Genomic DNA, 22,987 nt, shown 5'->3' on the forward strand with positions numbered 1-22,987 from the left:
TGTAATCGGTCCATACTCCACTGCTCGTTCTGGGTGTCACTGGGAGCAGAGTTGTACTCTTTTAGAAAATTAGATAATGAAACTGGCGCCCTGACTGAAATCGGCTGTTTTCTAACTCGTTATAAATTTGCGTTCTCTCCGCAGTGTTTTTGACCGGGAGTGACCGTATTCCGATCTACGGGATGGCAAGTATACGGATGATGATCCAGCCCACCTCGGGAGGAGAGCAGTACCTGCCGGTGGCTCACACGTGTTATAACCTGCTGGATCTCCCCAAGTACCAGAATAAAGAAACATTAAGGACAAAGCTCATTCAGGCCATAGACCATCACGAAGGGTTCAGCTTAGTATGAAATAAACTCCTCTTTTTACACTGTGAAGAGAGAGGTTAATTTGTTAAGCACTTTATTGTTTTTAAAAGAAATTGTTCTGTAACATCCAGTCAATGATTGAAACATTAATCCGACCCCCCCCCCCACCCTTCCCACACACACACACTTTCGTTACTCACCCCCAGATTTTACAACATACAAGGGAGTTGTGCTTCAACATGGCAGTAAATATTAGGACACATATCTAATCACAAGAAGGATTGGTGCGAATAAGTCTGATGGGCCACTTGATCTTACTTTCAATTCACCTCTAGTACCACAACAACTACTTGCATTTATATAGTACCCTTAACGTGGGGTAGTGGTGTCTTTTCAATCCAGTGTCCTGGCCTCAAAGCAACCTTCCTCGTAAATCATTCCAGCTGTTGATTACCCTCTGTGCAAAAAATAGCTTTTGCCCTAAAATCGTCCCTCACAACCCAAACCTGTATCCTCTTAAGGTGCTTTGAGACGCGATAAGGCGCAATATGAAATGCAAGGATTATTATTAGTAGTAGTAGTATTGTTGTTATTAGCTAATATAGTGGGGTTTTTTTTTAGAGCTACCCCTCTTCTGTATGCAGCACTCCAGGTGTGTCCTGAACAGAGTCCTGTGTAACACAAGCACAACATCTGGGGAGTTTAAGCATTTATAATGGAAAGTTTTGGGTAAATTTACTGCCATGCAGAACATCCCTCCTGGCCTCTTGAGATGTTAATATTCTCTCATCTCCCACACACCCCCATCCCCTTTCCTGGATTTTAGAATGTACAGTCTCATTTAACTCCTTGGCATTTTAAAGAGATTATTTCTACAATATATTTTGAATCATTTATCTCTTTAGTTATTTTGAACTATCGGGTATCTTTAGTGCACCTTTGCTGCTGCTTTTGCCCTCTTCAGTAATGTTTCTTTGGGGAGCTCAAGTTTTGTTTGTTCAGTCAACAAAGGTGGCTGAATCTCCATATATTTCCTTTTATGTAACTTCGACAAACACTTTTATTCTGTGTGTGTGTGTGTATGTGTATGTTATATGTACGTGTATATATTCATATATATTAAATATATATTGATATATATGTATGTGTGTGTGTCTGACGCTGTACATAACATGACCAAAGGACATTTCTTAATTTCGCCCAACGATTTTGATGTTTTTAATTTGGTGCGGAGCAGCTTTGGTTCTCAATGGGGTTAACAGTACCGCTATTAACACTCAACCCTGTCAGAGCTGATGCAGTGCTTCATATCAATGGACTAGGAAACACAGCATCTTAAAATCCAATCATACTGCAATGTGATAACTGGTTGACGAATGCCTTAGCCAGGTGGAGGCAGTGGTTTACTACTCTTGTCATATGAAAGTTTGTAGCATGTGAAAAAAGATTGTAAAAATAAGGTAATAATAGCTGCGGGATGTAGTTGCATTGCTGCTGGATGCTTTGTGAAGTGTTTAACCTGCTTTTTTTCACGTTCTCTCAGCAGAAAAAAAGCTCCAGACTTAAATGGGAGGCTTGAAGATAGCATTTGGGCAGTATTGCAATCCTGATTTTTTATTTCATCAGTAGAAAGACCCTTATAACATTATTTTTTCATGTTTTCCACAAATGAAATAAAACTCAGGATTAAAGTTACCTTGCGTAAAGTTTTTATGTTGTATGACTTGTTTTTTTAGACAGCGGGGAGAGGAATAAACTGCTGATAGTCATGTCATGTGGAGAGTTGTACCTGCTGGGTATTTTAGCGTTCTGTAGGCCAGGAGGTTGACTGTCTTTTGTGGGGAAGTGTTTCCGCCGAAACTTTCCCTCCCCATGTTGATTAGATTTTCTTTTAATTCTGGTGGGGGAAAAAAAAACCTGAAGGGTTTAGATTCCGTCTCGCCTGCGATGAATGATTAGGTTTGAAATCCTGTTCGCCAGACGTTGAAACGGTTAATGTCGGCCGGGGCGGGGAGCTCACAGCTGGTCTCAGCATGGCATGTCGGGCACACTGACAGGCTAGTTAGTGAGATTGATGAGTTCCTGGCACCCAGCAAACCACACACAACAGGGGGTTGCTACCCGAGGCCAGAGACTGTCATGATCAGTAACTAAATGACTGGAGATGGAAGATATGCTCACCCACCACCTTTGCTCTGCTTATTGCATCGCGTGAACCCGTCCGTTTGTCAATCTCCTACACAGCAGCTCTGAGCACGACAACCACAACCGCGCACACAAATCCTGGGGTGAAAAATACTTTTATTTCGCGTACCTGACGTGCGAGCCAATTTTTTTTTTCCTCCAAAGGGCAGGTAATTATTATTATGATAATGATAATAATAATAATAATCCTTGCATTTGGCATGGGGCCTTATCATGCTTTCGAGACGTCTCAAAGCGCTTCACAGAATATACTGTAAAGTTTATTGACTGTGTATTTTGTGGGCGAAACGCGGCAACCGATTGCGCACAGCCGCGTCCCCACAAAAGGTCGGGGATTGATTCACTAAATAATTTTTTCTAAAAAACGACTTATTACGCCCAGAAAAGCGATCCGCCAATGGACTAACAACCGGCTTCCAACTTACTGCTGGGTGCAACTCCGCCTTTGACAATCGCTGTGAGGGTCTGTGCACGATCTCAATTCATGGCAATTGCTCATTTTCGGAACCTGCAGGATGGAGACAAATGATCACAAGCCGCGCTCTCCAAAGTGTCGGCCTTTATTTTTGCTGCAAGTTGAACTGGCAGAACACTTCAGCAGCTGACGGCCATCGACAATCCGGGGGTAGGATGTTGATGGACGCTTATGGAGCAGTCAGTCTAACTGACCAAATGCAGACCAAGTAACGAACGTCTTCAAACAGATCATAGAATTACACAGCACAGAAGGAGGCCATTCGGCTCATCGTGTCTGTGCCGGCCTTTGAAAGTGCTGCCTAATCGGTCCCACTGCCCTCGCTCTTTCCCATAGAACTTGCAAATTTTTCCTTTTCAAGTAAATATCCAATTCCCTTTTGAAAGTTATTATTGAATCTGCTTCCACCAGCCTTTCAGACGGTAATAATTATACGATTACAACTCCACTAACCCCCTATTGTGTTGAGGATGATGGTAATTTTATTTTAAAGAAGATGTGTAGATAATTTCAGCCTTGATGGCCAATTATGTTGTGCGGGCAACGGATATTGATGCTTTACTTACAACAAAATATTTCAGAGACCATGCCACGATTCCAAAATTTACTTGGAGCATCAGATAGTGCAGGCACGTGCACGACCACGCACGACCACAATACTTACTATATTTAACGATTACTGATATAATACAAGGCAATGATGAGTTGTTGCTACTTTCTGCCGCTCCGCAGCATGTACGCCAGCCCTTCCCCTCTCGCGTTGCTCGGTTCTCACAAAGACTGGATTGCAATAAAGCAACTCTTGTGTCAAAGGGCACTTGGCAATCTTTCTTGGTGGCACGTTCCTCCACGCTAAGCCCTTTAGAAGATCTCAGGCTTCAAGTGGCAAAGTGCAAATCATTAGAAAGAAAGGCTGACGTGAGACATAATGCAGCTATTTGACACGAGGCTGTGAGCCCAGAAAGAGAAGGTAAAGATTTAATATTAATGAGCTTCAAGCAAGAATAGGATTTAGACAATTGACACGAACACACAGGCACAGACTGGCATTTAAGGACCAAACGTGAAAGAACAGATGGTGCGTTGATTAACTCCGTTCAAGAAGGTCAAGCTGGTCAGAATCTCCTTGGACCCAGTGGATAAAAAGAGATAACGTATGGAGCCCAATGGTTTCTGTGCTCGTGGGGGTGAGAGCGCAGCGCGATGGGGTTTAAAAAGGCATCCAATGGTTTATTTTAATATCCGTGTTGATCTCCTCTCAAGTACACAGTGTGAGACCAAGACATGTCGTCCACAAAATACAGTATATTCTGTGAAGCGCTTTGAGACGTCTCGAAGACGTGTTAAGGCGATATATTTTATATCGCTGTGACACTAACAAAAAAAAGTCATGCAATTAAAAAGAAAAGACCATATTACTGGAAAAGAAAGATGCATTTATTAAGAAATTCACAATAAATTACCAAAAAAGTTACCGTATTATTATTTGTATTAATGAGGCTTTTGAGTTTGTTTTTTGTTCATGATATCTTCAATGTTTGGATGCAGTTTTGAGCACGCCATATGGTGATCATCTGTTAGTTTGGAACGGTATTTATTTTTTTCTGAAGTTCATGGTGGATAAGGACTGCTCACAGGTGTGGGTTGAATCTGATTCTGCACAAATATCGTAGAGTGGAAAATCACTCTTAGAGACGAATTTCCAAAACGACTTCAAGTCCTGTATTACTGGAGAAGCGCACAGTTCTTCGAATTTGCTATGTAGGCCTGAATAATAATAATAATCCTTGCATTTGATGTAGCGCCTTATCACGTCTTTGAGACGTCTCAAAGCGCTTCACAGAATATACTGTAAAGTGAATTGACTGTATATTTTTTCTTGTGGGCAAAACATAGCAGTCGATTGCGCACAGCAATTGTGTATTGAGTGACCAATTTATTATTTTTTTTAATGAATAGTTACTCCCTGGAAAAGCGATCCGTCAATTGTCTAACAACCGGGTTCCTACTTGCTGTTAGGTAGAGCAAGGAAACCTGCCCAACGTTTCTCCCTACCGGGAATCGAACCCAGGTCCTCTCGCCTGCGAGGCGAGTGCTCTAACCGCTGACCTACAGGACTCCACTTTCGAAATTTATTGTAGAGAAATGCAGAGTGCTGCACATGGGCCCAAAATATCCAGGAAGGGAGTATTATTTAAATGGAAAGAAAATAATCTGTACAAAAAAATGAAAAGGACCTGGCGATCTTGATAGGCTATCGCTTGATGATCGCTTGATCGCTTGATGAACCGTCTGCTCACCGCAATACAAAAAGGATATTGCAGGGATTCAGAGGATACAGAGGAGGACAACCAACGTGATTGAGGGGATGGGAGGGACTGGACTAGGAGGAGCGATTAGGTAAACTGGGCGTGTTCACCCGGGGGAAGAGAAGGTTGAGGGGCGGTATGATTACGGTCTTTAAGATTCTGAAGGGCATAGACAACGTAGACCATGTTGAGCTGTTGGGTTTTGTACTGAACAGTGGAACCAGAAGACAAGGCCTGCGATTGAAGGTGGGGGGTAAATTCAGAAACTCTCTCAACCTGATGCCCTCTTCATATTTTCTTTTTGACGTACGGAGCGTATTACTAAGCGAATGTTTGTGGCAAAAATCACAGACCTGCCAGATCCAACAATTAAACTTCAATACGTTCGACTCAAAGGCCGCAGCTCACAGACTGGCCTTGACCTTGTTGGGGTGAGGGATGGGGGTGGGGGAAGGTGGCAATAATTGTTGTTGTTCGTGGAGTTATTTTTAAATTGTGTTGTGAGCCATTATCAGTTTGCGTTGGCCGTCACTGTTACAGAGACAGTTGTGGGGGAATCTAGGAACAGACTGTCTATCCATTTGGGGCCAAGTGACCTTTCCTGGTTCCATACCTGTATGATCGTGGAGTCCTGTAGCTCAGTGGTTAGAGCACTCGCTTTGCAAGTGAGAGACCTGAGTTCAATTCCAGGCAGAGGGCGAAACCTTGGGCAAGTTTCCTTACTCCACACAGAGCCTAATAATAATCCCTCCAAAACCAAACAATAATAAATTGGTCATTTTCAATCTACGACTGTTTGTGGGACATTGCTGTGCGCAATTGGCTGCCGCGTTCGCCCACAAATATACAGTCAATTCACTTTACAGTGTGTTCTGTGAAGCGCTTTGGGACGTCCTCCCGACGTGAAGAGCGCTATATCAAATGCAAGGATTATTATTATTATTATCTCGGAAATTCTAAATTTCGAAAAGATGACACGTCTCACAACTTCAGTTGCAAGAGAGTTTATTGGATTCGGCAAATACACAGTCACTACACTTCACAGCAAAATCCTTTGAAAGCACCTTGAGACGTCTCAACAATGCGAAAAAGGCGCAATATCAAATGCGAGTCTTATTATCATTATTATTAGTATTATTATCATCTTATTTGCCCCCGGGGATAAAATCGTGAATCACACTCGGTTTGAATCTGTACTTTTGTTCAGGAGAATAATCTTTGGTACATTGTTAAAAACAAACACATTGAAGTCTGACGTTCATGTTTCACATCCTTTTTTGAGTTCAGCAGCCGGAGCTGGATAGAGTGACACATGAGAGTCATAATTCTTAGTTATTCTCAGCACGAATACTATTCCCCTTCATCCGCCCTTCACCCTCGCCCGATTCTCTCTCACTCCCCCTGAATCAGATGTGAAAACAAAGGTCACCTTGTCCGGGGCAATGCATATTGTTTACTGCTCTGTCCCTCCAGTTTTCTTAAATATCGTTTTATTTTGTTCCCCGCCAATGTCCCTCCTTCAGGAGATCAGACTCTCTCCCTCCTTTCTTCACTTACAAGGGCACTGGTCCCCGTTACACACTGTTGACGTGACCGCTGTTCGCGTGGCTCACCAGGCTATTTGATTGCATTGACCCTGTCGACAAAGTTTCAGGAGTAATTGATGAACAGAGATCAGGAGCAGGAACTCTGGCTGATTTGTCTCCCAGTGCAGATCGATGTGAAACCTTAGACAAGTTTCCTAATGCCACACGCCTCTGCTTACCCAGCAGTAAGTAGGAACCCGCTTGTTAAGTCGATTGGCGGCTCGCTTTCCGGGGGTAATAATCCCTTCAAAATAAGTAAGAATTTGGTCACTCAATCCACGACTGTTTGTCGGACGCTGCTGTGCGTAATTGGCTGCCGCGTTTCGCCCACAAAATACACAGTCACTACACTTTACAGCATATCCTGCAAAGCGCTTTGAGACGTCTCGACAACGCGATGAGGCGCTATACCAAATGCAAGGATTATTATTATATTAGTATAATGACAGCGCCTGTGATTTTCTGAGATGAGCTCACTCCGCACAGACCTTTACAATTTTCACATATCATTTGTTCACTGGATAAGTGGGTTAAATCAGACGTGCTTTAAGATGGATTCCCAAATCCGATGGCATTTAATACAATTATCATTCATTCCCTGAACAAAACATCCTTTCCTGCACAGTATAATGAAGTGACTATGTGGCTTTTAATTGAAATCAACTGCAAGAAAACATTATATTTTTGGCTGCGATTGGCCTGGCAATCCTAATTTAGGGCATGTGGGGTTTCAGTTGATACCAGCAAAGCAGGCGTCCGCTGTCGATAATCTGTCACGTGTCACGCTGACTCAATTGGTAGCGCTCTTGCGGTTGAGTCAGAAGGTTGAAGGTTGAAGCGACCAATTTGGGACTCGAGATCATAATCTGGGCTGACATTCTGGACGCATCGTTCAATGGATAAGATGTTAAAACTGGTGTTCCGTCTGTCTGCCTATTCAGGATAACGTTAAAAATACCAATGCAATTTCTTTCACCCAGTGTCTGAGTCATCAATTCCCCCCAATTGTTCATTCACTTCATGTCTGAGGCTGGAACACCGCAAATTTGCTGCTACGTTGTCTGAAGGGTTCGAACATAAATGTTTGCTCACCCCCAAACCTTCTGGCTCCTCTTGTCCCTGTCCCGCTGCAAAAAGTGCCTGTTCAATCTTCGTCTAAATTCCACCCCCTGCTCCATCTCCTCTGACTTCACTTCCCTCCTCTCCACACTAAACCTCACCCTCCACATAAACTCCCCGACCCACAACCGTGGCCACCCCCTCCTTGATCTCGTCATCACCCATGGCCTTGACATCTCTCTGATCTGTCCATCACAGCAAGGCCATCACATACCACTTCCTCATCTGTCTCTCCTCTCATATCACCCTCCCCTCCTTCAAGCCCTTCAACATCTTTTTCCACCAATGGAAAAAGCTTCCCCCAAAGTCCCTCACAAATGCCCTCTCATCCTCTGACCTTCTCTCCCTCTAGCCTTCCACCCGCAGTGATCCAAGCGCAGCTGCCAAGCTGCTGAATGATCACCTCTCCTCAACTTTCAATTCCTTCGTTCCCGCTGAAAACCTACCCGCTCCCCCTGGTACAAGTCACCTCCGATCCCTCAAATCCCAAACCCGGTTGCTCGAGTGCAGATGGCACAAAATCAGCCCTCACGGTTCACGGCTAACTGTGGCTCGAGCCTCTTCATGCCTACCCTCGCTCCCTCTCAAACCGAAACCATCAGCCGTCCTCCTACCAACCTGATCCCAAACCCCAGCTCGGGTCCAAATCCCTGACTGTCCAGCGCCTCCCAAAGTAAAAGGTGCTATACACATAGAATTTTGTATTGTACTGTTCCCTGAACCTGGAACCGCTTTTTTCCATCTTCGCCACATCTCCGTCCGTACCTCACGACCGACGCGGTCGAAACCCCCGTCCGCACTTGCGTCACTTCCCGGCTGGACCATTCCAATGCCTTCTTCGCTGGTCTCCCCAGTTCCAACCCACATGAAATCCTATTAATTCAAAACTGGCGTCGCCTGAATACTCACCCGTACAGACTCCACTGGCTCCCAATCACCGGACTGACCGATTTCAAGACCCTCTCACTCGTTTTCAAATCCCTTCATGCCCTCGCACCTCCCGACCTATCTGACCTGCTTACCCCTCATTCCACCACCTGCTGCTTCTGGACTCGTCCCCTCCACTCCACCATTGGCTGCCGTGCCTTCAGCCTACAACAACCCGAAACTCTCTCAATCCTTCCATCTTGCCCCCTCCCTCCCCACCTTCAAATCCCGCCTGAAGACCCTCCTTTTTGATCGTGCTTACGGTCACCTTCCATCCTCCCACTGGCTCATTGTCGGACTCTACCACTGTCCAGCGCCACGAGATGTTATCCCGTGTGAAGGGCGCCATGTAAATGCATGCTGTTCGTCTTGCTGACTGGGACTCGTACGGACCTTCCACTCATATAGTGTAAGCTGACACTCCACTGCAGCGCTGGGGGTTGCAATGGTGGAGGTGCCGTTGTTCAAATAAGACATTAAACCGAGCTCCTGCCTGTATATCCAGGTGGCCATTAAGCAGCTGCGGAACAGCTTGAAAAGAAAAAAGGAGTTTTGCTCTGTGTCCTGGCCAATATTTCCCTTCATAGCTGGTTGTCGGACATTGCTGTGCGCAAATTGGCTTCCATGTTCACCCAGAAAAAAGGCACTCCACTTTACAGCACGCTGGGTGAAGCACTTTAGGGCATCCACTTGACATTAAAGGCACTATGCCAAATATGAGGGTCATTATAAATCCACAGCATCCAAAACATAGGTCCTACATGTTACCGTGAAGCACNTTTTTTTTAAGGGATGCTTCGACTCTGTGGTTCTACAACAATGCAACAAACCCAACAGAAAAAAAGTTCAAGGAGAAAAGTAGCGGTCTACACCAGACTAGAAATATTTAATAAGCAACATTTTTTTTAAACTGGGTTGGGGACATATAACATTTTCAAATATAGGTAGGTCTGTGTACACAGTTTATTTAATAAAGTGTTTGTTAAATCAGACAAATACAATGATGCTAGCACGTACAGCAAAAATATATTTTTTGTGTTGTACAAAATACAATTACAATCATGTACTAAAATGTACACATCTATATATAGTTTCCATTCTTCGTGTTTACATTCAAAGAAAAATGCAACACCGGTCGGTACAGTCTGCATTTTCTGGACATTTTCTCCCCACCTGTAAACATTGATCCAAGGCCAAGAGCGCAACTTGGCCCTGATTTTTACACAATGTGCAGTAAGTAGTGTTAGGGCTCCTGCCGTGCCACAATTCGTTTTAACACACGATCACAGACACACCAACAACGTGAAGAATGGGCCTTGGGTTTCCGACCATTTCAGTGGAATCGGAGGAAGAGCAGCGAGAACTGGTGTACGAAAGCGTGCAACGAAAAAAAAATAAGCTTGGCGCACCTAATCCCGTGGAAGCAAAAGAGAGTGAGATAATGATTGCAGCGAGCTAGCATTTACACAACTTTTAATCCAACATGCTACGTAGACGATGTTACTTTCTTGTAATTTTAAGTCATTTTGACAGCTGCCCGGCACAAAAGGATCACTGAATGCCCAAATATCACTGTAAACCTGTAAAGGTTCGTGCAATGTCACACATATCTAGTAAACACAATACTTGGTGCAGTGCTCTCTCCCATTGGTATTGGTACCACCAGACAACTGCTGGCGGATATCCAGGATTCCTTCTTGCACATAAGAGTGCAACAGGTTGCCTATTACACTGGTCATCCACATCACCGACACGACGAGTGTCCGCGAGGGTCATTTTGAAAGAAATGAGCAAAAAAAGTAGATTTCCTGAGACAGGCCTGCGGGGGACAGATAGGAGATACGAAGCCTGTAAAAGCTTTGACTTTATGCACATTACATCCACCGACATCAGAACTGTTTCTATGGCTTTGGCGGTCTGACTCCCAACGCTCCCAGCCCCACGTTAGCGCCTTCTGTGGCACTCACAGTCCCACCAAAGGCTGCAAAAATTCACATATCCTGAGCGTGTGGCATCATCATCATCTCTCCCCCCAAAAAAAAACAATGTCAGCCCCGACAAGAAAACGGGTGTAGTTGTGGGAGCCAAGTGTCGGCATCACCACACGTGGCCTGAAATTCCCTGTAGCCCAAGTCTGCAAGAATATTTCACCATCAAAATTGGGATTGCGTTATTATTAGATTCAGTCTCATTGGGAGAGTAGGTTTTCCGCAGTTCTTAAAACTGGGGTGGGGGAGATAATGCGAGGAGAGCTTCGAAGTGAAACGTCCCACTCCCGCTGTCTGAAAGACTCTGGTGTCCGTCACAAAAAGAACGTCTTCAAACCACTGCGGTGCTGCAATTCGGTCCTCACATGGGCTCAAGGGGTTGAGTGGCCCCCTCCTGTTCCTACGTTCCTATTTTGCCCCGATATAAATTCTACAGGTAGCTCAAAAAATGGTCTCCCCCACCCCCCCCACCCCCAAGAAAAGGTACAAGTATTTCAATATGGTCCACATTTAAATCGTAAGAGTTTGATTTGCCTGTGGCTTACTCTTACTGAGATCGAAGACAATGTGCGATTCTTTACTCAACTCGTGAACTTAAACGCCCCCCCCCCCCCCGCTCACCCACCCACCCACCCACTCTTCACACTGAATAGTTTACCAAAGGCAGACAGAGTCTGGCCATCGCTTTGAGAGAGCCCGCGTTACCAACATCATGCGAGGCAGTCGTACACGGACAAGAAGAAACAGTTACGACAAATGGGAAGAAGGTCCAAGTCAGGTCCTCGTCCTTTTAAGGGTGTGCGCAACACACGCCTCAACCGTGTCTGTCGGGCAATACGGCGAAACATTTTTTTTTATACGGTGGGGGTGGGGGCTGGGGCGGTTGGCATCAGGGAGAAAGCTTTTGACATTAACCTGCAGGTGAAATCTTAATGTGGGATGTTTTTCCTGTATCTAAACGCTTGCCTCGGCTGCGAATGATCGAAGGCAATCACACACAGCGTGTGTGCAATCGGTTTCAGAGTCTGACCCCACACCATCAACAATCGCCCCCCGAAAGTCAGTCACCGCAACTTTCTGTTACAAAGAGCTGCATTTCTTTTTTTATATATATATACACACACACATATATATATATATATATATATATATATAAAGTTTTGTCATCATGGCACCTCCTGATTACCCACCTCAGTGAAACCACTAAATATAACGACGGTTATCCTTGCATTTGATAACAGTGTCCACGTCGTTCAAGACGCCTCAAAGTGCTTCACGGAATAAAACGCTGTGAAGTGGATTGACTCTGTATTTTTGCGGCCGAAACGTGGGCAGCCAATTGCGCACGGCGGCCTCCAGTATTGTTTCAATCAATCAATCAATCAATCAATCAATCAATCAATCAATCAATCAATCAATCAAATATAACATCATGTATAACATCAGTCGGTATCGAGAGTAGAGATCTTCACGTGTTCTAAATTCCTGTCCTCGTAAGTCGGCGCACATCTTAGGTCGTCAAAAACGGATCCTTCTTTGGTAACTACCTTTACTAGGGCGACTTTCGGAGGAAGAGAATCTCTCGGTTTCGCCTTTCGCACGTGTTTTTTTTTTCACCCCCTCCCCAAAAAAGGGCTGCCAATAATTTTATTTTGTGAAGAGCTTTCCCCGGGGGAGCTTTGAACTCGTACCCGTGAGAAAAAGAGACGTCGTGGCTTTAGTCTTTAAATCGCCGCGCCTCGCAGGAGCCAGGCTTCGGCGCCCAAACGACTGTTTACTCGGGCGGATCAGCCCACGGTGATTGCGTGGTTCAGGGCAGTCACTGAAGGGCCGCGCAGTGGTTAGGGGGACCAGATGACGTTCATGCAACTATTCGGTTTGGGAACCATCCACCGCAGCTTCTCAAACCGTTTTGTCCACCAGCCCAAAAAAAATCAACGCATTTCTTCATCCCCGCGCCCTCCCCCCCCCCCCCCCCCCACCCCAACCCCACCGCCCGCCCTCATCTGGACATTTTGATTCTCAGAAAAGCTGAGAGGTTTGGCAGCAGTAATCACTGGGTGGATAGCAAACCCTTCTCAGATTAGAGGCGTCTGCAATTGTGGTCCATCGCTTGCTGTCGGGTCATCTTTCTCCAAAGGATGGTGCGTGGGTGTGTAGGCGGGCAAGCAGGCAGGCAAGGCCGGCAGGGGGGCAGTAAATACACTGTCATCAGCCTTCGCTACGGTGCACTGCACAGCAAGAACCCACAATGGCCCCTCCAGCCAGTGTTTCTCTGCGGGACCGACCACCTTGCCAAGTACAAGTGGCAACGAAATCTGGAAATGCCCTGACCAGTTCAGGATTCATACGACCTTTGAAGAATCCTGCTTGCTTATGAGCACCTCCAGGAGCCTCAGCTTTGCCTTGACGTGCTTGTACTCGTTGTACTCCTCGGTCATAGGCGCACGATCTTCTTTCTGCACGTTTCTATGGAAAAGAAAAGCAAAACGAGAGCGACTTGAATACACGGCTAGAGCGAGCAAGAGTGTGTGTGTGTTTTTTGTTCATAATAATAATAATCTTTGTACTTGATACAATCCCTTTGGGTTGTTTCTTCCGCTCCCACTGAAAAGCAATGACTCCACATTGGTGCAGCTGATGCTGTTTATATATTGAACATTGGACAACTGGCTAAACCGACTATAAAGGCAGGAACATGCGAATGCAGGTAAATGGGAAAGGAATGATTGCTCTTGAAGGAGCCGGTGCAGACGGAAGGTGCTGACTGGCCTTCATCTGCGCTATAAATTTCTACAGATGCGGCGGTGGGTTTCTGCTTGTGTCAAGGCACCCGACGTGACAGAACAGAAGACGGAAGGATTTCATTTAATTAGGGGATTCAGATATCTGGAGCTCGCGACTACACCCGAGCGTGAAATCACAGCCGTGAGGTCACTCTCCCCTCCCCCCAATAAGACCAGGAACGATGTGAGGACTAGACATCATTGTTGGTCTCCCTAGTGATTAATTATTGGTGTAAACAATCACCAACCGAGTATTAAAGGTGAAGGCATTTACTGGTACCCGTACAGAGCATCGAGACTTCCGAGTACTCAATCGTTTCTCTGTCAGGGGCTGATCTGTGCAAAGCATCTGACACTGGCACACTTAGCATACTCTCCACGCCACTAATACGCCGTTCCATTCGAGCATTTCTCGGTAGACACGGGAGGAATAGGTTTGAAACGAAAGCTGCTCGAAGCTGGGAGCTTCCCTGGTCAGTTAACCTGCTGGGCTCCTCCTCCTCGAGTCGCTCTGCCAGAGCAGCAGGAAACTATCCATCCCCTACGCAAGTGCCCGCTTACTGTACATGATCAGGTTTCACTTGAGGGCCACGTAAAGGGCAGCCAATGTGTAACTGAACAGAGCATCGAGTCTCCGGTCACTCAACGTCATCACAGCTCTTACTGCAAGAGCGGAACCAGATATAGAACCTAAGCCAGTGCGAGACGGGGCTTTGGGTCCTCAGATGGTTAAGGTACTCCTCGGTTTAATTAGAAGAACCAGCACGGTTTCTGCACAGCGAGCAATGCAATGCTGTATCTCTCTCACAGCCATGTTCCTCAAAGTTATTGGAATTATAGAAAAAAATGGTTTATGAATCATCCATTTCCCCTCTCCGCCCCCCCCCCCCACCCCCCATCATCCCCAAACTGTCGACTGATGCCTCGTGAAAATCTACCTTCCGTTTTCCTGAAAAAACGTGTCTTCAAAGTCCCGCAGAGTCTTGCGGAGCCTTTTCTTGTCTGTTCTGGCTTCCTGTAGCTGCTCCAGCAGTTCGGGCCTAACGACATCAAGAGGAAAATGTTAGTCAGTGCGTTACGTTACTGCAGACCGACGAGAAGGTAGAAATGACTAGTTTTCTCCTCTTATAGAGATTGAGATGCACGTCATGAGAACGGTCTGGATGAAGAAGGCCCTTTCGGCCATGCAATCTCTTTGTGGAGTCCTGTAGCTCAGTGGTTAGAGCACTCGCTTTGCAAGTGAGAGACCTGAGTTCAATTCCAGGCAGAGGGCGAAACCTCGGGCAAGTTTCCTTACTCCACACAGAGCCTAATAATAATCCCTCCAAAACCAAAAACAATAATAAATTGGTCATTTTCAATCTACGACTGTTTGTGGGACATTGCTGTGCGCAATTGGCTGCCGCGTTCGCCCACAAATATACAGTCAATTCACTTTACAGTGTGTTCTGTGAAGCGCTTTGGGATGTCCTCCCGACGTGAAAAGCGCTATATCAAATGCAAGGATTATTATTAATATCCCTCCGCAACACCCAACCGACCTTTTTATGCAGCTGAGTGACAAGGCAAAATTCTCTGAGCCACTAAAACTGACTGTACAATCAGTACTAAGTACTCACAAGGATCAGACACACAGAATGAGCTGGGTTTGGGGGAAAAGGAGTTTCAATGATCCCAAAAATAATCTTTCAAAAATTTACTTTTATAGTGTAGCTGAAGAAAGAAAGAGGAGACTGATCCCAACGTGATTAGCACCAGCCAATTGGAAGCTGAGCATCCAAAGCCACGTCCATTTCCACTTGCTAGGAGAGAGCGAGAGGGAGAAAGAGAGAGAGAGAGAGAGAGAGAGCGCGCGAGGGGTAAACAGGACAAGAGCAGAGATGCACGAAGGCTGAGGTTGAACTCAAGGAAGAATAACAGTGTGAGGACAGAGGGAGGCTAAGGCAATGCCTGCAAGTCAGGAGGAGAGGAGATGTGACTAGGACTGAGATAAGAACAGGGGTGGGGTGGGGGGAACGCAGTTGTATTTTTGACTCACATGGATGCTGAGTGCAGGTTAGAAAGCCTCAAATCAAGGGTGCATTTGCCAGCCGCCTTCTCGTCCACGGGTGACACGAAGCCCTCTGCCTCATCGTCCAGCTGGTCCAGGAAGCTGCGAATGGTCAGGACTGGCTTCACCGGGACCGTGAAGTCGGGCTTGGCGTTGCAGTCCTCCTCCGAGCCGTCCTCCTCCTCCTGAAGAACAAAAGCCACGCCGGGGCTCGGTCATTAATAAAAGAAAAACCCAATTGAACGTCCAATAGTCCGAGGAGGGAGATTAAAGCCAGGCAACGGGAGGACGTTGTCAACAAACAAACAAACATACCATTGGCGGGTAGGTATTCGGCGAAACGACACAAAGCACCCGTCGTGGAACAGCAGGACAAAGTGGAGGGCCAACCTGGTACTTTCCATCAGGTATACCATCTTCTATTGGTCACACAACGCAACTATTAACCTACTGGAGGGTGGGGTGGTGGGGGGGGGGGGGCGGAGAAGGGAAGGTGGTGTCCAACTTCCAACAGTTAACGTGGATCCGTAACAAGCAATCCTGTCGGAACTCTCCGCCTGCAGGAACTCTGCTACGCGATGGATTGTTTTTTTGGCGGCAAGTCACATCACCAAAACATTGCCAAAAGCGAGAGTGAACTTGCGCCCCGGCACCGGATGCAACCCGCCGGTCCAGAGCCGATCGCTGCGATTGTTTTTTTTTTAAAAACGGGCACTGTCCCCCTGTATACTTGCTACAAGCTACGCAGCTCTCTCAGCTCAGCAAACCTGCCCCCGCCCGACCTGCCCTCTCACCATCAGCGGTGGCCGAGCTTTCAGCCGTTTAGCTCCCTCCGCTCTCTGGAACTCCATCCCCGTGTTCTCTTCCTCACCCTGCTGCTTTTAGCCTTGAAAACCCGCCTTGTGACCTACCCTTGACCAGGCGTTTAGCTACCTTTGACCATGCTTTTGGCCACCTTCCCCCGCCCTCCTCAGCTTCCCCCCTGCTCCCCCACCCTGCCCACCGTAGCTCGGGGCTCACAGTCAGCGTGGTGAAATCCAGCCGGACACCTGCGATCCCGTGCAGACAGCTCTCGACAGTCTGTGCTCCGGTGAAACAGTCAGCACTATGGTAACTAACGGGGCAGATGGACTACACCTGAAGTGTGCGCAGCCAGTACACCGCACTCCCTAAAGGTAGAAGCCAGTGATGAGCAGCTGGGCCAACACTCCTGTCCAGTTGAAGCTCAGAAGCAGCCGTGGCATAACCTAACCAGACAACACGCTCTTGAACCAGCCGCACCCGAAAAATTCCTCGCAGCCTCGAAAGGTAGCAGGACCGGAACCGATCCCAATTCAACACCGACTCATATGCTGGCAGCTGCTTTCCTGCAGTGTGTCCTGCAAACCAAGCCACCCCGCTCTCATTTACCCTCTGCAATGATACTCGCGCTCTCTCTCTCTCTCTCTCTCTCAAGCATTTCCTTCCCCCACAAACACCCCCCACCACCCCACAAAAATCCCATCGAGTAACTGCTCCACCGCAATGGAAAGCGATTCCCATTGCTATTCTTGTTTATTTATTCCAATCTGAGTCAAGCGAGTTGGGTATCAATCCAGCAGCCGTTATTCTAACCTCTGAACCCGGTTTGGTTGATGCCAATTAGGTCTCTCATTTGGATTGTTTTTTTAAAAAATAAAGGATATAAAGGGTTCATAAATTCACCAGAAAACAGAACTTTTTATATATATATATATATATAAAGAAAGGGGTGTTTTAAACTCTTTCAAAGGGGAAGATGGTACACTCTGAAAATACCAACGGTTACATGTGTACTGCACAGCAAAGTAACTGGGTCTTATTCCGCACACTGAACACGTTAAGCACACGCCACAGAACATGCCTCCACGAGTCTGACACAAAACGCTAGTGCCAATCTCTCGCAAGAGGGCAAACCCTGGAGCACAAAAGTCACCGCAGCTTCCCGGGTCTGCCGTCAACCAGCGCCCAAGGTGCTGGACTCTTTGAACGCAGGACAACAGATACTTACGACCCATGCTGCTCGGAGATGCCCAGTAAAGGCTCGGCACTAAAAGCAAACGTTCCTGAAGTCTGATAACAAGCCTGAACAAAACCGCGTCGCTGCTGTGAAGGTATTAGCTCCCGTCACGTCAAAATGTTTTACAGTTGCGCACGCACACACACGCACACGCACATGCACTCGCGCGCATGCAAAAGAAGCTCTGGCATTTTACCACTGCATTCTCACAGGGAAGGTGCAAGCGTTTAAAGGACAGAGACACTCATCAGTGCTCTCAGCGCGATGAATAGAACCTGCGTAAAGAGCAGCCAGAAACATTGCGAGAGAGAGTTTGTGTGTGTGCGCGCGCGCGTGTGCGTGCGTGCGTTTGGAGGAGCGGGACACGTGTGTTTGGCATCATGTTTCGCAACCAGGAGCAGTCAACTCTGGCTCAATAGCAGAAGGGGGCGGGGAGCAGACAATTCGTTAATCCAGGCCAAAAAACAAAAAAAGCCTCAGGAGCTACTCAGTGACCTACAGCAAAAAAAAAAATCAATAACTTCCTCTCAGCAGAGCAACACGATGGATGGATACAGTAATCCTTTCAGGCTTCAGGGAGAGAGATGTACTGGCAGACTTTAAAAAAAAATGCACCGATTCTCTTTCAAAGCATCGCTCCCCTCAAGTCTTAATCTGGTCCGTGTAGACAACCATCCGGGCACATAGGCTGGGTCTGATTCTGGGCAAGTCAGTTAATAACCGGAGCGAAAGGGAAAACGGTTACAGATTCCAGAGAGAGAGAGAGAGAAAAAAATATCCGGCGAGCTAGAAACGGAAACTCATTGATCTCAGAGCCTCTCATTAATAATCAGGGACGTGCTCACTGCAGGCGCCACAGGCAATGTTTGGTTTGCTGGCAGCCTGGCCCTTTAATCTTTTACCCTGTGAAGCGCATCAAAGTGCGGGGGTGGTGGTGGTGGTGGCGGCGGCGGTGGTGGGAGTGGAAGGAAATCCTGGAGAAGAGAGGTCGAGACCCGGGCAGATTTTGATCTTGCTCCGGGCGCAAGGTGGATCGGTGCGGTGCAGGCAACCGGTGCACGTTTTTAATGAGGTCAGTGCAGCAGAGCAAAGCAGAGCGTGACACCAATGGCTAATTATCCCGGCAAAGCCACGGCCCGGTTTCCATTGCCAATCCCGACGGGCACCGGCGCCCAATCAGCCTTGCGGATCCCGACGCCAGAGAACGTGGGTGCCAGCCCAGTGGGTGGGGCAGCGTCGCTCCTGCCACTCTGGTCGACGTGCGAATAGAATGGATCTTTTCCCTCAAGGGAAACGGTTAAATTCACTCCGACCGGCACAAGCAAAATGTTATCCCCAAAGATCCTTTCGGGGGGCGGCGAGGGGGGGCGGGGGGGGGAGAAGGGGGAGGAGGAGGAGGGGAAAGAGGGGCTGGAGAAATGCTTTCAGATACTTCCAGCTTGGAATTGCACAACTTAAACAGCTGCCAGAGAGATCACATCCATAACACGATGAATCACAGAACAGATGGACAGAGAGTAAAATGTACAATTAACTGCAGACTCACTGCACACTGGTCCCCTTTTGAATATCCGTGACTGGAGCCCGATTTAAGACGTCTTAAATTGGGGCCCAATCTGCTGTGAAAACACAAGTCTCAATCATGCGCTCAACAGTTTGGCCAGGCTTTCACGAAGGGAAAGTATTCTACGTTGGATTTCACTGTACATAACTTGTCAAAACTGATGTTCCCCTTACAATTAGATCTCTATAATCATACTAATATTAATAATTCTTGCTTTTAATACAGCGCCTTATCACCTCATTGAGACGTCTCAAAGCGCTTCACAGGATATACTGTTAAGTAAATTGACTTTATATTTTGTGGGCAAAATGCGGCAGCCGATTGCGCACAGCAATGTCCCAAAATCAGCCACGAAACAAATGACAAATTTCATTTGAGGGACTGGTGGCCACGTCGCCGAGATACTCACTGTACAGTATACACTTGTGAAGCGCTTTGAGACGCCTGGAGGACGTGATAAGGCGATATCTCAAAGGCAAGGATTATTATTGTTACTAGATTGTTCCCATTTAACCCCCGTTCATTTACTCCCCTCCCTGCTGAAGCCATTGGGACCCTCCACCCAATCCTCCCGAACCCCAAACCAACCCGAAGCCTCAACCCCCGACGGATGTTGTCGCTTTGAGTCCCCGCCCTCGTTTTTTTTTGCTGCTTAAAACGCACACAATACTTCTTCGCTTTGATTAACAGATCATTAAAGAAGCCGTTGCAAATCACATCAGGTTAGAGCCTGCATTTGTAGCCATTAATGATTCTCAGCGTCACGGACAGGCACTACAGGTAAAATCATCAAACTGGTAACAATCAAGGAAACCAAGAGGATTGGAACGTCTGGAAAGATCAGCAATTAGTGAACGCCGGGGGGGGGGCGGGGGGCGGGGGGTGGGGGAGGGAGGTTTTCACCTTTGGATCCTCGAAGAATGAAGCAGTTTCGCCCTCGATAATTGGCTGCAGCAAAGGGCTTCTTCGCTTGTTGGAAGGGGAACCCTGTGATGGTGTTAACAAGCATGTTACATTCCTTCGCCCCAGCACCCCGAAGGCCAAAACAGCAGCAAATACTCATTTCCTACAGCTCAGTCGGCTTGATCAGAGCACAATTCCCCCAACTTTGCTCAGTGCGTGCGTGCGTGCGCGCGCGCGCGCGGATGTGGGGAGAATGGGGAAGGAGGCAGGAAACACCAGGATAAAATGCGTGGAGCTTTTCTGGGTGGCCCAAGGCAGACTTTGAGAGGCCAGCAGACACTCCAGCGCTTGCTTCTCTGTTACTCCGCATTATTCTGTTAGGCCACTGTTACTTCATTACTTTGTGGTACGTCCGGACTGTAAATCAGAGTCAAATCCCAGCCTCCCAATCCCTCCCCTCCCTCCCCCAGTGTTGACAGGCTTCCATGTTCAATTCTATTTTTGATCTCCCCCGAGAGAATCCGAAGCTTTAGCAAACTCTTAAATAAAGAGTAGTTGAAATGTTCTCTCACGTAAGTCATGTTAGGCAACAGGTCAAGAACCCTCTCCTCCGCGCTCCCACCCCCTCCCCACCCAAAAAAAGCCTGGATAAAACTCCTAAATTTGGCACATGTCCTCCAACCCGTCTCTTGTCGACGACTGGAAACAGCGCTGTTAGCACTGAGGACTCGTTCAACCTCAGGTAAACAAAAAAAGAAACACACACCATTTCAAGAGCCTTCAGAGTTCAGTAGAGGATTCTTGCAAATATCGTACTGCCTAACGGAACGCAATCGAGTCAACATTCAAATACCTCAAACAGTGCAGTTTTTAAAAGGAAAAAGAAAAAGAAAAATTCGGTTAAGTCCGAGATAGTCTCGTTGTTCACATTTACTCCTCGGGAGCTTTTGACAGAAGGCCCTGATGAAATCGGGGCTTGTGCTGAACAGTGCTATGGCTCACGTGGACGGAAATGTTGCTTCAAACGAATATTGTGCTCGTCGAGATGCTGGATTCCCTATGATGGGCCCCTGTCAGATCACCAGTCTTTCAACTTGCCGTTTGCCATAAACTGGCTTCTAGCCAACGTAGCAACTCGGGTTAAAATTAAATTGGGACGTTTTCAAAATGGACAGTAGCAGCGAGGGAGGGGACCGGGGGAAAGCTACCCTCTGCCCATGTTAAAAGTTAGAAAATATAGTGAAGCCTTAAATATAATGTGGCAGCGGGAGGAGGGTGGTGGGGGGGGTGGGGGGGGGTCAATAAAATTGTGACCGGTGTTTTAAGGTGCTGACTGGTGAGGTCACTGGGCACGAAAGCAGAAAGTTGTTTTCCTGGGCAAAAAAGAAGACAAAAACGGCCGATTTCCGGGTCATCAGGTCACCACTGACAAAATTTTGTCTCTCTGACATGTGCAGTGAGGAGGAAATGGTGTCAGCCGATAACCTGAAGTCAGTCTTTTTTATATATAATATATATTTATATAGAAAAGTTTGCGGGAAGCTGGTTACAGGTCCGCAGGGGGACCTTCAATATAAGCCAATCCGCGTGTTAACAGAAACAAGAGTTTAAAACAAAGGAACACGGAGAGAAAAAAAGCGAAGGGAAAACATAGGCATAACGTTTGATTAAATGTTCTCATTTGAAATAGTGTCTGAGAGTTAACACCAGGAGAACGAAGATCTCCCCATATTACATTACTTTTTTTTGTTTGTTTAAAATTGCAAGAGCTGAAAACTCCCTCCCTCCCTCCCTCATGGGGTTCACCGGCCACTATGTTTAGGAGCTCATTCAGCGAAGATATTGGATGTCTGATGTGGGAAACGGGAGAACAAGAGTTTCCGCTTGGAGAGCAGAGTGCGGTGGTTACCCTCTGGGTTTAACCTTTGCTATTCCTGATGTGCTTTTGCTGACGCTGACATTGCATGCCTCGAATGAGAAATAACCTTGGGGAACAAGAGCTCCGTTTCCAACCCACCCCCCCACCCGCCCCCCCCGCCCTTACTTTGCTGTTTCATCCCATCTCGATGAGCACAACAATTCACGGATAATATCGAAACGAAAATAAAGAAGTTCCTGTTGGCGAAGGCAAGGTAAAGCTCCGCAATTCACCCTGGAGGCAAATCAACGGCACTTTTACTACCTCATCCCGAGCAGTCAACGGCGATCTGCTTGTGTACCGTTCACCCACTAAAGTTTAGACAATCGCAGTTAATCGGATAGAAAACCAGCCCAACAGGTAGGGACCTCGTGTGCAAGCTGAAATTTTTTTTTGGGGGGGGGGTTCTGCCCAGAACGCCGGCAAAGACAGTCACGTGTCTCTTCGTGGTAAATTGAAATGGATGCGATTGTCTGGAACAGAGATCTGTAGCCAACGGAAGTAAGTGGAATGTCGCCTCGTCTCCTGGAACTCTCAGAGCAACGATTTCTCAAGGAGTGACTATCGCAAAGGCCGCTCAGTTCTCCTGTCAGAGAGCCGCACACATTTCACCCCCCACTCCCCCCCCCCACCACCGACCACGGTTACACACGAACGACCGGACGAGCAAACGTCACACTTGCAGCCTGTGCAGCTTCGCGTGATCTTGCGAGCGCTACGTTTGCGTAGATTAACATTGAACAGAGGGGCGGCAGGGCTCGGAATCTAGCAATCGCAAACGAAAACGCCGGCAATGGAAATGCGATAA

At 47.1% G+C, this 22,987-nt stretch overlaps 2 protein-coding genes across 3 annotated transcripts in view; one reads left to right on the top strand and one right to left on the bottom strand.

Moving 5' to 3' along the window:
- The window catches only part of LOC103184500 (probable E3 ubiquitin-protein ligase HERC3), a 29,976-nt gene extending 29,095 nt beyond the window's left edge, over positions 1 to 881 (top strand). For both annotated transcript variants that reach the window (XM_007902532.2, XM_007902533.2), the window contains one exon: positions 145 to 881. In XM_007902532.2, coding sequence (XP_007900723.2) covers positions 145 to 353 — 209 coding nt within the window. In that variant the 3' untranslated portion in view covers positions 354 to 881. The remainder of the gene's footprint in view (positions 1 to 144) is intronic.
- Positions 882 to 12,931: 12,050 nt separating this feature from the next.
- The window catches only part of fam13a (family with sequence similarity 13 member A), a 131,708-nt gene continuing 121,652 nt past the window's right edge, over positions 12,932 to 22,987 (bottom strand). The window contains exons 21-24 of the mRNA XM_042336444.1: positions 20,262 to 20,345; positions 15,745 to 15,941; positions 14,645 to 14,746; positions 12,932 to 13,389 (exon numbers count right to left, since the gene is read on the bottom strand). Of these exons, the coding sequence (XP_042192378.1) occupies positions 13,266 to 13,389; positions 14,645 to 14,746; positions 15,745 to 15,941; positions 20,262 to 20,345 (507 nt within the window). The 3' untranslated portion in view covers positions 12,932 to 13,265. The remainder of the gene's footprint in view (positions 13,390 to 14,644; positions 14,747 to 15,744; positions 15,942 to 20,261; positions 20,346 to 22,987) is intronic.

The sequence above is a fragment of the Callorhinchus milii genome, unplaced genomic scaffold, assembly GCF_018977255.1.
Source record: "Callorhinchus milii isolate IMCB2004 unplaced genomic scaffold, IMCB_Cmil_1.0 Scaffold1, whole genome shotgun sequence".
In the NCBI taxonomy this organism is placed as follows: Eukaryota; Metazoa; Chordata; class Chondrichthyes; order Chimaeriformes; family Callorhinchidae; genus Callorhinchus; species Callorhinchus milii.